Source organism: Talpa occidentalis, unplaced genomic scaffold, assembly GCF_014898055.3.
Source record: "Talpa occidentalis isolate TD23 unplaced genomic scaffold, MPIMG_talOcc4v2.1 talOcc4.4, whole genome shotgun sequence".
In the NCBI taxonomy this organism is placed as follows: Eukaryota; Metazoa; Chordata; class Mammalia; order Eulipotyphla; family Talpidae; genus Talpa; species Talpa occidentalis.
In genome coordinates, this window is record NW_023604295.1 from 87,877,212 (window position 1) to 87,889,481 (window position 12,270).

Below are 12,270 nucleotides of genomic sequence, written 5' to 3' on the forward strand. Positions count from 1 at the left end.
AGCACACATTTAACATGAATGAGTTGATAAAATTATTTAGCTATTCCATTACAGCCTGAGAGATCAACATTTCTTATGGGTACAATTTGATATTTATTTATATTGATCAGAGACAATGTCATAAAATTCATGATACAAGCAAAAAAAAATCTGCAAAATTTTTGATGGTGTCACTGTTTATAAGTTTTTTTACACACAGGGTAATCACTGATTACATTCTTACAAAATTGTCTGTTATTCCTCAATTGAGAGATAAATTTTTTTTTAAGTATTAGCAGGAATGAGACCCCTCAGGAGACCATGAAGCCCTTCCCTTGTGGAAGGAAAAAGTTGTGGCTTGGGGGAAAAAAACCCAGGTCATGGCTTTAGAAGCCCACTGTGGAAATCACCCTCCCCTCACAGTTTTTGCCCTAGAGCCCACTTCTCACAGCTCTCTTCAGTCTGATTTACTCAAGAGCAGGCAGATTCCTAGGACTGGGCTTCAGTCTTGCTTTGTCTCAGAGTTCGCTCTATGTTCTGGCTTCACCAGGGAACCACAAGATTTTTTTTCCAGCTCATTTTCTTGCTTTATCTCTACAGCCACCACATCCTGCTTCTGGTATCAATTCTTATGTCCTGGTTTTTTTTTTTTTTTTAATTCAAGGAAAAGGAAGAGAATGATGCATTTGACTTCTGGGGAATATTCCAGAAAGACAAAGCAAAGTAAAGAGGGGCATTTAGGTCAGGAAACAGTAGAGAGTACGCTGTGGAGTAGGCCACCAGCTTTTAGCCCAGCAACCCTTGGCCTAGTCTGTTTCTGCCTCACAGGTCTTTCTATCCACCAGCATTTTTTAAACAGCATTCCACAGAAACCCTGCGTTCCTTAAACACCTGGAGGGGAATACCACGAGCATTTAGAAAAATAACTCAAATCTTCAGCATTACAGTACCTGTCAAATTTTGGCTGCAGCTTTTTTCTTTTTTGACAAAATATTGTAAAGTTTTTTTTCTTTTCTTAAAGATCTTTAATATTTTTTAAATGTTTTTATTTACTTTTTATACAAAAGCTAGAGTGTAAGCCCGAAGTATGGGGCGGAGGTGAGAAGATTCACCAGAGACAGAGTGGGGAGCAGAACAGGAGAATCTACTGAAATAACACCGCTGAAGGGAGCAGCGGTTGAGACAGGAGAGGTCTGCTGCACTATATGGGTTAGCAACCTGGCTGGCGATTGAACTTAGGCTGTAGCAGTGATTGTGCTGAGAATTAACCCCTACGCCAACAGGGAATCCCCAGTAGAGGTTTTGCTTTAAAAAGCGATTATTATCCCTTAGTGCTCCAGAACCTCAGTACATTCAAGAAACATGGCCCTAAAGCAGGGAAATGAGCCCTAAAGGGAGTGCTTGGCCTTGAAAGTGCAGGCTTTACTGAGCCAAGATGCAGGTCAAAGAGTGCCAGGTTGATTTTTAATTTTTGAAAGAGAAGATACTTAGATACATTTTGTGAAACTTTCTCAATGTTTAAAAGTTGTCAACTAAATAAAAAACAAAGCAAAACCAAGAAATCTTCCTGCTGACTGCCTGAGTATGGTGGCCTCTGGTCTGGGAGGGCCATGGCTGGGGGTGTCTTGATTTACAGTCTGGCTTGGCTGGTACTTTGATGGACACTGCCTTCTGGACAGTCAGTCACTTGAGGGAAATCCTCACATCCCATCATCATCCTCCAAGGGCAGGTCATCACACCAAGGGCAAATCCTACTTTGAAGGGGGAAGTCTAAGAAGGGGGTGTCTAGAGCCTGGATAGTCTCCTTCAACTTTAGATTGTATGACCTAACTACTCTTGTAGGAACACTATTCTGCCTTTCTCTTAGGCTTAATTTAAATTTAATTTAAAAATTAAATTTTAAAAAAGTTTAAGTTAAGTTTTGCACAATCCTTTCTAGAATATTCTCCGGAAACACCTTTCTGCCTACCTTTTTCACTTCATTTAAATTTAATTAAAAACTAAATTTTGCACAATACTTTGAATAATGCTTCAGTATTCACTACGATTAAATATGAATCTTTAAAAAATTCAAACAAATAAAACCCTTGTTTTATACTGGCTAATCTCAGTCTTCTAATTGGCACCAGGGAAGAAAATATTAGATTGCTAAGCAATGACTCTTTTGCCCAGTTTTCCTAATTGTTAATTCTTTTCAAATTCTCATCTCTACCTTATTCTTCCAAAGCCCACAGGTATAATGATATTATTTTTTAAGATTAAAATTAATTACATATTTCATCTTTCCTTTACAATTAATTATATAAAACTGTCATTTATACAATGTCACACAATTATACCAAATAAATTGTGGTTGGTTTTTATATGTCTTTAAAATGACTTAAATGTTATAATAATAATAATAATAATTATTATTATTATTATCAATGTTCACTTGGGACTCATGATGGTATTAAAATGTGAAAATGTCCTCTTTGAATGATCTTTGATCTCACATGGAAAATGCAACTGTATGATATGCACCAGACTTAGACCTTTATATGTGTGTGATCAATATTTTTATTGAATCTATGAGTAAATAATGAGAAAGAAATGTCAGAAATTATTTTTTCAGAATGAATACCTACATGTTTTCACTGAAGAAGCTAAGTTAAGCATGTATAGTTCAATATTAGGGCTTCTGAGTCTCTTAGATGGGTAATTGAACTTCAGAAGATTGAAGTAGAATTTGGCCTTCCTTATCACCCAAATAGTAATTCCAGTTCTACCTCTTTTATCTTTGCCATATCAGTGCATCTGAACTCTTGCTATATTTTTAAGTCAACTCCCTATTTTATTCATTGATGTCACCATTATGAATAAAAAATTAGAATCATTATCAAACTTAAACACAGTATTATTGAATTTTCAGTTAATGTTCCTTGCATTCCTGGAGCCTGAGGCTTGTTCTTTCTTTCTTAGTAAGGGGAATTATGGAGAATTAGAAACAGTAAGACTTATTTCCATCAAAATACAATTTTTTCCAGATAAGATCAAAGGAATTGAAGGAGAATTGACAAGGGAATACCTTTCTACATTATTGAAAGATAGAGCATATCTGTGTACCATGCTTAGGAAAATCTGATCTAGCCCTACTTCCTCATTTTACAGATGAGCAAAGGGAGCGGTATGGTGTCCTGCCCAGCTGCAGACACGTCCCAGCATTCCTTATACTCTGCCCCAGAGCAGTGATGCCTAATCTCTCTAGCTTGAAGATGCATACTTGAAGACGGATGACTTCATGAAACCAAAAAGGAAAGAGAAGTCCTGAGGCAAAAATATAGAAGAAGTGGAGATGTTCTGGGCCTCCGAGAGAGTGAAGCGCAATGGTGTGGGCGGGAGATTTGGGGGTTCTTTTTCCTGCCCCAACTTTTTTTGCAGATGAGGTAATCCAGGGCCAGAGAAAGCAAATGCCTTGCCCAAGGTCTCAGGGCCTCTGGATGGCAGAGGGAATTATAACCCCTATCTCTGTCTTCCAAGCCTGCATTCTTTATATTCAGTTTTTCAGTTCTGACATTCCTGTCTGCCTATAAAATCCCAGAAAGTACCCACACTCTGTAAGTATGAGGGCTATAGTATTTGAAAATGTGCCATTGTTGTTACTTCGGACTAGTAAGAATATCATCTTTATCCCTGTACCAGATGCCCCCGGAGTCATGCCTGCTGGTAATTCATCCTTACCCACCAGATGGAAGCACAAAGAGACAGTGCACATGGAGAGTTGGGAAGCTGCTCCCCACCATTGCCATAACTCACCGCAAATCGTTTCCCGCAGCCTTCATTGCCACAGCAGCCGCAGCAGTCATTGTTCTTCAAGCCCAAGAACACCAGGGCAGGAAAGATCATCTATCGGCAAGAAAAGCACCTCAGTGGGGCGGCATATGAAAGAGGCCCGAGCCTGCCTGGCTGTATGAGCCTGCCACTCACATCATGATGTGGGACTTGGTGCTAAAGAGCATGGCAAGAACTATCCAAGTATGCCTGGTGGGGTCGATGAGTATTACTGATGATTTAGGTGTCATCTGTCCTACCCGCAGCTTCAGTGAGGCAAGGTTTCATGAGCTAACACCCCGAATTTCCACGTATAGTGTGTTAGGACAAGGTTAAGAAATTGTCTTAACTGGTCACAAATAGTGCATTTCTCTCTCGAAACTAGGGGTTCTGAACCTCTGTTAGAAACAAGGGATAATGAAATCAGTGCAGAAGTGGAGGAGGAAAATGCCTGCTTCTCTTGGCAGTTTTGGATCAATTTATTCCAACACTATCTTGTTGGAATAAAGAAATTATGTGACTCTCAGTTTGGGTCACGGAAATCAATTGATACATGAGAACTGCCAGCTTGAATAATAAATTTAGTGGCCGTGTCCTTGTCGGGTCTAACAGAGAAGGAAACAAAATTAAGGCCTTTTGTTAGCAACTAAAGATCTTCCTGTTCAACAAGCAACATATTTTAAGAGAGGGGAGTGTAAATCTCCTTTGGGGAATTTTAAAGCTTTCTTACTTACCAAGATCCCGCTTCCTAATATTCCTCCAAAATACCACACCTCCTGGGAAAGGTGGTCATTGTTGTCGATCACTTTCCCTCCAGGGAAAAATAACAGGATGTTAGCCAGGAAGCCCAACACTGCCAGGGGAATAAGGGTGCCCCCCAGGCACTTGGCACAGCTCCCAGTGCACATGCTGGGGAGTGCACAGTAGGTCTGCAGCAAAGGCCCCTCTTTGCTCCTTCACAAGGTCTCCTCAGAGCCACTGGGCAGTTTCGCAGTGATCGTCACCAGTCCGTATTGGGGAGCGAGAAGCAAATGAGCCAGTGAGCTGTGTCCTTGGTATTGCTTCAGCCTCTCAAATGTGGCCCAACATTTATACATCCTCTTTGACCTGATGTCCTTTTTTTTGCTCCCCATAAATGAGATTGCATGCAGATCATTTTGCCATGGAGACCAATAACCTCTGTTAATAATCCACCAGCAGACACAAGACACATTGTTGCAATCGAACACAGGGTAAAACAAACAGCATGTGGATCTACTGCACCTTTAATTTGACAATGCCCCTGTCCAAATTAAAAAAAAAAAATTTTCCCAGGCTCTTTATAAATCACTGTATAATTGGGTCACATCCTATTTAAAATCATGTTTCCCAAGTGCTTAATGGTCTACAGTACATATCTTTGTCTTTTCCGCTGAAAGCCTGGAATGAGGGTTATCCAACAGAGCTTCTGTTTTCCTCAGTATGAAAATAACAATCTGATGGTCTAGTTCAGTATTTCTGAGTCCAGGCCTATAGGAGAATGTGTTAAATGACAACATCAGGACAGCTATTCATTTAATCACCTTACTACTGTATTTCTGTACTTGTTACTTTATTAAGTTCTATCTCCTTCCTTACCTGGTATGATGGAATTAGCAAAAGACAGCTTTTCCAATCAACTTTTCCAACTGTATTTTCCATCTAGGAATAAAATTCTCTACTTTCATAAAGGAGATGGGGAAAAGAGAGCTGACTTTGGATAGACACTGATGTATAAACTGGAGGCAGAGCAGACAAAATTGGAAGAGCAGGTAGAGAGTGCAGGAGGCATTAAGATGGACCTTTATTGGAAAGTTTTCCAGCTGCCAGGGACGTGGTTCAGTTACTGATTTGTTTTGTGTCGCTGAAGAAGGTCCGCCATGCCTAGACCAAGACCTACATGGTGGAACTAACTTAACAGCTGAAGGACTAAGGGGTTGACCTGGGAACCTGGTAGTTCTTTGTGAAAGCCTAGACAATAGAATTAGGGACAATAGTTAGAATTTTATTGGGATTCTAATTTTAGCTAGATAAAAAGCAAGCAATATCATCATGGTGAGATGTGTGCTACAATGGAATAGGTCACCTGCTTCCCGGGAAGCAATGGGCTGTGTTCTGCCAAAGCTCAGGGAAGCTGTGGCAGGATTCCAGAGAACTCAGACAGGATGGGGCTGAGGGTCCTTCTAGATTCTATGAAATGTGTACTGGCTGTTCTATAGAGATGGTCCCAGAAATCTCAGGGTTGGGGTGAGAAGAAACAGCAAGTGTTTACTGAGTGCGTAATCTGCTGAGCACGAAAGGGCAGTTCAATCCTCCTCTCCCTCCTTGAAGTTCTGAAGGGACAATCAATCGTTGAACAATGAACAAGTTAGTCACCTTCCAGGTTTGAAGTCCGAGGAGGTTGAGGCATTCCAGAAGAAGGTACTGGACCTCTCTATAGGTAAAGAAACCAGCTCAGAAGATTAAATATATTTTGCAAGGTCTTTCCAGTACAGTAAGAGAAGCAACCAAGATTTTAAATCAAGTCTCTTTGTCACCAAAACCAAGGTCATGGTCTCACTAACAGGTTATTTCTTTTAGAAATTAGAAAATAAAAACCATCTTTTCAATATGAATGATAGAATGGTGCTAGGTGTGAAGCATATGGATGAGTGGGCTATACGTCTCTTTGAACAGCACAATTTTGGTTTTTTTTTCCTTATCATAAAATAATATGGGCTTTGGGTTTGGTTTTTTGTTTTTGTTTTTGTTTTTGTTTTTGGTGGAAAAATCAGCTATACAGAAGGCAGAAGGAAGAAAAGGAAAAGCAGCTGTGTTCCCACCACCAACAGATAAGGACTGTTATTGCTGACAGTTGTCAACAAACCAAGCAGGTGCAAATGAGCTTTAATTATAACCCACAAGCCTTGACAGAGAGTCTTGAGAGTATCCTGCCAGGGAAGAAAAGACCAGGGTCCCAGTTACTGTGCTTGTCACTTTGGAGCTCCACTGCGGGAACATTTTTATTTTATTTTTTCTTTCTCTAAGGCCTTTGCCTCTAGACGTTTGCATCATGACATTGGAATAACACTGGTCCAGGGAGCCTTGATACACTAGATTTTTCAGTCTGGCAACAGGATTTGCCAATCTGTACTATCTAAGTGAATAGTGAAAGCATATAGTGAACCACTCTTTATAGTTTTCTCCCATGATAGCTGAGAAGGTGTGGTACATGAGCAACTGGGAGGGAGAAGCCTGCCGTCATTTATTTCCTGTGTGGAGAAAGGGAAACCCTGAAAGACAGTGCCCCTTCTGGAATGCCCCACCACCTGAGACTTCATACAGCTGGAGCAGGACTAACTTATTTATTGTTCAGCTATCAATTGTACCTTCGGACCTTCCAGCAGAAGTGAAACACCTCATTTAGAGAAGAGGGGTGGAGTGGGATGGGGAAGAGAGACTTGGGGAAATTCACCCTCAGGATGGGGTGGGGGTCGCCAGCAGACTGCTCTAGTCACCAGAGAACATTTTTATGAGATCCTGGCGATCCTTGTGCTGCTCGCTCCTGATGGTTTCTTGTTTACCCTCTGTTCCTGTGCTGTCTAGTGGTGAAGTCCTTAGAAAGGACTCTAAAGGCCAGAAGGTGAGTGTCCTCATTTTCAGAGAGAGCCTAGAGGAGACTGTGGAGAGTGAGTTCCACTTTGGACCCAGTTCTGTGGGAAGCAGACTTCAGAAGGGAGAGCAGATGGCAGCTCAGGAAAGGACAGAAAGACAGCAGGGGTCCTATCGGGAAGAAAGGAAGAATATAGCATATCTGACTTTTCCATCTCACATCAAATCTCCCTCTGCAACCTTCGCCATCTGGAATGAAGCAGCCAGAAGTCCAGGGGTTCCTCCTTGTGATGCAGGCATTTCATTTCTGAGTTAGCAAGCACAGGCGCCTCTGATCACCTGAGCACATGCGACATTAACTACTGCTCTACTTTCCCCAGCCTGCTAAACTTCACACTGCAATGGATGGAGAACCATCAGTTCCGTACAACGGAATGAATCAGTTTGAAGCAACACAGTGACCCCACCAACGTGCTAAGAGGTCTCCTAGTGAACAAAATAGATCTGACTAACTTTCTACTCTCAATGGTATTACTAAAGTCTCTTAATTGTGACAAGAGTAATTGCACACATAGGTTTAATAAGAACTTATTCCTTAGCAGAAAAACCAGCAATAGTTTCTTCTGATTATGTTTAAGAATATCACTATCATTTATTCATCCAACACATCAGGAAGAAAATGAGGGCCCTTGACACGTTCATATTTGGGTGTCTTAAAACTCAGGTCCCCATTTTTAGTTGCCTAGATTATGGAATAGTTTCTCAAAAAATGATTTCCAAAAGGAGGGAAAAAATAGAAAAAGAGCATTAGGCACTGCATGTAGCAAGAATAAGGCTTATTTTCCACAATGTCTGTAATTTGTATATAGATATTGAGTAATAATGCAAAATGTTTTGTTTATTATAGCCCTCTAATCAAAAAATAAAGGTTAAAGGTATTCAGTGAGTTAATGATCTTTTGAAATGAGAGTTAATGATCATTATGAAATGCAAATATGAACTTATATGCTCTTGTATAAAACCTTCAGGAAGTTCCCTTTGTCCTCGTATCTTTTTTTTTTTTAAGTATTTTATTTTATATAATTCTTACATCATTTTTCATTTTTGCACAATGTATGCATTTTCATTTTGGTTATATTCCCCATACAATTGCACCCCCCCTTATTTTGACCCTAGTCCTTCCTCTCCCCCTGCTCCCCGCCCCCTGCAATGTGTCTCTGGTTTATAGTTGCTTGCTGATTTTGATTTTTACTTTGTATTAATTAGTCTTTTTCCTGGTCCCTTATTTATGTTTTCTAAATTCCTGCTATGAGTGAGACCATCCAGTATTTTTCTTTTTCTTTCTGACTTATTTCGCTGAGCATGATCCCTTCTAGCTCCATCCATGTTGCTGCAAACTGCATGTGTTTATCTTTTTTGATTGCTGAGTAATATTCCATTGTGTATATGTACCACATCTTCTTGATCCAGTCATCTATTTTGAGGCATTTGGGTTGTTTCCATAGCTTAGCTACAAAAAGGAGCTCTCCTGCATTACTGTTGGGGGTGCAAACTGGTCCAACCACTATGGAGAGCTGTGTGGAGATTTCTTGACCTACTAAAGATAGAGCTTCCATATGATGCAGCAATTCCATTCCTAGGTATTTACCCAAATGTCCTCGGATCTTAAACTCGGCTTTCTTTGACTTGCCTTCCTGCAAAATTTTCATACTTCCTTTCTGCTCCCTTTACCTGCTTGGCTCAGTGACTCAGTGGTTGCTTCTTCCAAGAGGCCTTGTTTTATTAGAAAAGGGTGTTTCACCATCAAGATATGTTTGTGACCATCTGGATAATACAAAGTTAAATAAACTTCCGAATGACATAACCTTTTAGGAACCTTAGTTTTCAGTGCCTTCCAAACTTTCTGTTGACCGAATTCCTCCCTTGTAGCTTATTTTTCAGGATTACGATTCCTAAAAATATTCTTTGGGAAATTTGTACCTTTCTAATTTCTCAGATGCTTGTGATGGAATCTGTGTTGGCAGAGAAGTGAAGCAAAAGAAGTTTGACAAAAGTGTATGTCGCAAGTGACATGAAGTATGATTTAGGAGATTGTGAGGAGCTGGGTACATGAGATGGAGGTAAACTAAGAGCAGGGCTTGCAGTCAGTTCAGCCTCCTCTGACCTGAAAAATTGACCTGAGGGAAAGCCGAGGAACAATGAACTCTAATGCTTCAGGACTGGCTCCTTCTTGCCTGGATCATTTCAGCATGAGTGTTCATTAGGGGCCTCTTTCTTGGGAGTGGCTGGACTATAAAAAGATCACAACCCAGAGAACTAGAGAGTATGGACCCACTCAGTCTTCTATCTCAGAATCTAGCCAGTTGTCATTCCTACGTAACAGGAGTCAACATTCACAAACATTTGCTCTGTGGCAGGCATGGGCCTGAGGGTTCTATGTTACTTACTCATATAATCTTCAGAGAAATCTGATATGGGAGATATTGCAAGTATTGTCTCTATTTTGGGGATGAGGAAATAAAAACAACTAGTAAATATTCTGGTTATTGATGTATACATCACAAACTACCTGACAATTTTGTGTTTCAAACAGCAACCATGTTATCATAGCTCATAATTTTGTGGGTCAAGAATTTAGGTTAAGATCAACCAGATGATTTTTCTGCCCCTGGTAGCACAGATTGGGATGTCTCACTCTTGTTCAGGTAGTGGTCACAGCCACAGGTTTGCAGAGTGTACAACGTCTTCCCTCATATTAGGGACCTTGTTGGAATGACTGTGGGCTGGGCTCCACAGGGCCCCTCTCTGCCTCCTGTTGCCACAAGGACCCTCCATGTGGTCTCTGCAGTAGTGTAATTGGATTTTAAGTGGTGGCTCTAGGCCCTAAGAACTAGAAGCAGAAATTGCCAGTTTCTAAAGCCACACACCAAAACTGAGACAGGGTCACTTTTACTACATTCTTTTAGTCAGAATTGTCACATAGTTGGTGGCCTTCTTGGTGGCACAGGGGTTAAATCTCAGCACTATCAAACTATTGCCAGCCACTGTGGCATGAGTTCAATCCCTTGCCAGGGAGCTAACCCACATAGTGCTGCAGACCTCTCTTGTCTCAACCCACTGCTCCCCACTCCCCTCAGCAATGTATTTTAGTAGATCTGCCTGATCTGCTTCCCAGTCTGTCTCTGGCGAATCTTCTCACCCACCACAACTCTGGCCTACACCCTAGTTCTTGTATGCATAAATAAATAAAAATAAATCTTTTAAAAAAAAGAATTGTCACAGTCATCTCAGTCATAGAGTTCACCTGTCCATGAGAAGTGTATTAGACAATTTGTGACCATAGTTAACTCACCACAGTGTTAAGGTAGGGGTGGCATTTGAACCCAGGCAGTTGGGCTTGAGATTGATTTCTTCACTAACACAGTATGATGTCCCAATAACCCCAAACTGGCATCTACTCTCTGATCTATGCAGGGAGGGCTTCCTGCATGCATTTAACTACAAATCAAAGGTCTTTCTCAGCCACAGGCTGGGTAATTTGGATATTCCCTCTATTTTGCATGAACGGACACAAACAGAGTTGAAATTTGGCCTCGGATCTTGCAGACACCATCAATAACCTTAAACTCAGTATCTGCTGGTTTCAAAATCAGAATGAGAACACCAAATCATGTTTTGCCTCATGACTCAAAGGGGTGCTGTATGCCCCCCTTCAACACAGCTCTCAGTACAAAAAGGTACAGCCTGATTTCTCAGGAAGCACGAGCCCTCATTGACACATCTGTTCCAAGGACCTGCCCAAATATTGATTGTTTTAGTTTTCTTTCATATCACTATAGTTACAGGTGAAATGTTAATGTTTAACAGAAACTCAGCTCCCACTCACACCCTCCCTGTTAAAGCAGAACATCATTAGCTAAGTTTCTTGTCCATCCTGTTTTTAAAATTAAATACCCTCATGACTTCCAAAGTGGACAAAGTTGAGAAATTCATGTTATGGTTTTAAAAGGAAGAGAAATTTTAGCATGACATTTGTTTTTGTATCTATAAATCTGACTTCACAAAATCGTGTAATTTTCTTTTGATCTGTGCCTTTGGACTGGTATTTCCCTAGTTTTCATAGCATATTTATTGAGACATTATGTGTAAGGCATGGGCTAGGTACTAGAGACATGTTAAATGGACAGAGCTTATAAGAAAAGGAAGACAAATTAATAATACTAATAATAGGATACACATCTAGAATTTACTATATACCAAAGAATATACTTTTTTTAATTATCCAAAACTTGTTTATGAGGATGGTTTCTTATTCATCTGATTCAGGGTGCTTTTAGTGCTGCTTCTGTCTGAAGGAGCATCCTTCTCTAAGCCTTGCTTTTCTTCCTGTAGGCTGGCAGAGGACAATGGAGCAGCCAACACAAAATACCACCATTTGTGCATGGTTAAAGACGGTGGTGATTTTATAGCATCCTGGGCATTTCACATCCATGAAATAGGAATTGGGGCTCTGCACCAGTTGCTTCTTCTTGTGTTTCCTCTTCTCTTCTGGAGAGGGATGAAGGAGATCCTTTGCGAGTGGCATGTTCTCGTGGGGAGGTTGACACCACCAGAAAAGACAAAGAATATACTTTAATTCTCATGGCAACTGTATGAAATGGGTTCTATCATTTTTCTACATTTCACTGAAAAGGTAACTGAGAAGCAGAGACGTTAAGTAACGTGCCCGAGACATTACAATTAGAAGCAAGAGCTAGGATTTTATCTCATGCAGCCTGGTTTAAAAAAAAAAAAAGCCTCTGCTTTAACCCATATGCTATATTATATAGTCTTGAAACATATAGTAACAAGCTTTGATCTATTTTGTGGAA

General features: G+C 40.5%; 2 protein-coding genes across 2 annotated transcripts in view; both read right to left on the reverse strand.

The window, feature by feature from the left end:
• Window positions 1-4,698, reverse strand: part of TM4SF4 (transmembrane 4 L six family member 4) — a 30,186-nt gene extending 25,488 nt beyond the window's left edge. Inside the window, exons 1-2 of the mRNA XM_037524646.2 lie at window positions 4,525-4,698; window positions 3,776-3,865 (exon numbers count right to left, since the gene is read on the reverse strand). Of these exons, the coding sequence (XP_037380543.1) occupies window positions 3,776-3,865; window positions 4,525-4,698 (264 nt within the window). The remainder of the gene's footprint in view (window positions 1-3,775; window positions 3,866-4,524) is intronic.
• A 7,034-nt stretch (window positions 4,699-11,732) lies between these two features.
• On the reverse strand, window positions 11,733-11,993 carry LOC119256903 (40S ribosomal protein S27-like). Its single transcript, XM_037524648.2, has one exon. It carries the CDS (start codon window positions 11,982-11,984, stop codon window positions 11,733-11,735), a length of 252 nt encoding a protein of 83 aa, XP_037380545.1. The 5' UTR covers window positions 11,985-11,993.
• Between the last annotated feature and the right edge of the window lie 277 nt (window positions 11,994-12,270).

Excerpts from the sequence above, each read along its gene's own strand:
- LOC119256903 (XM_037524648.2), bottom strand. The coding sequence starts at position 11,984 with ATGCCACTCGCAAAGGATCTCCTTCATCCCTCTCCAGAAGAGAAGAGG.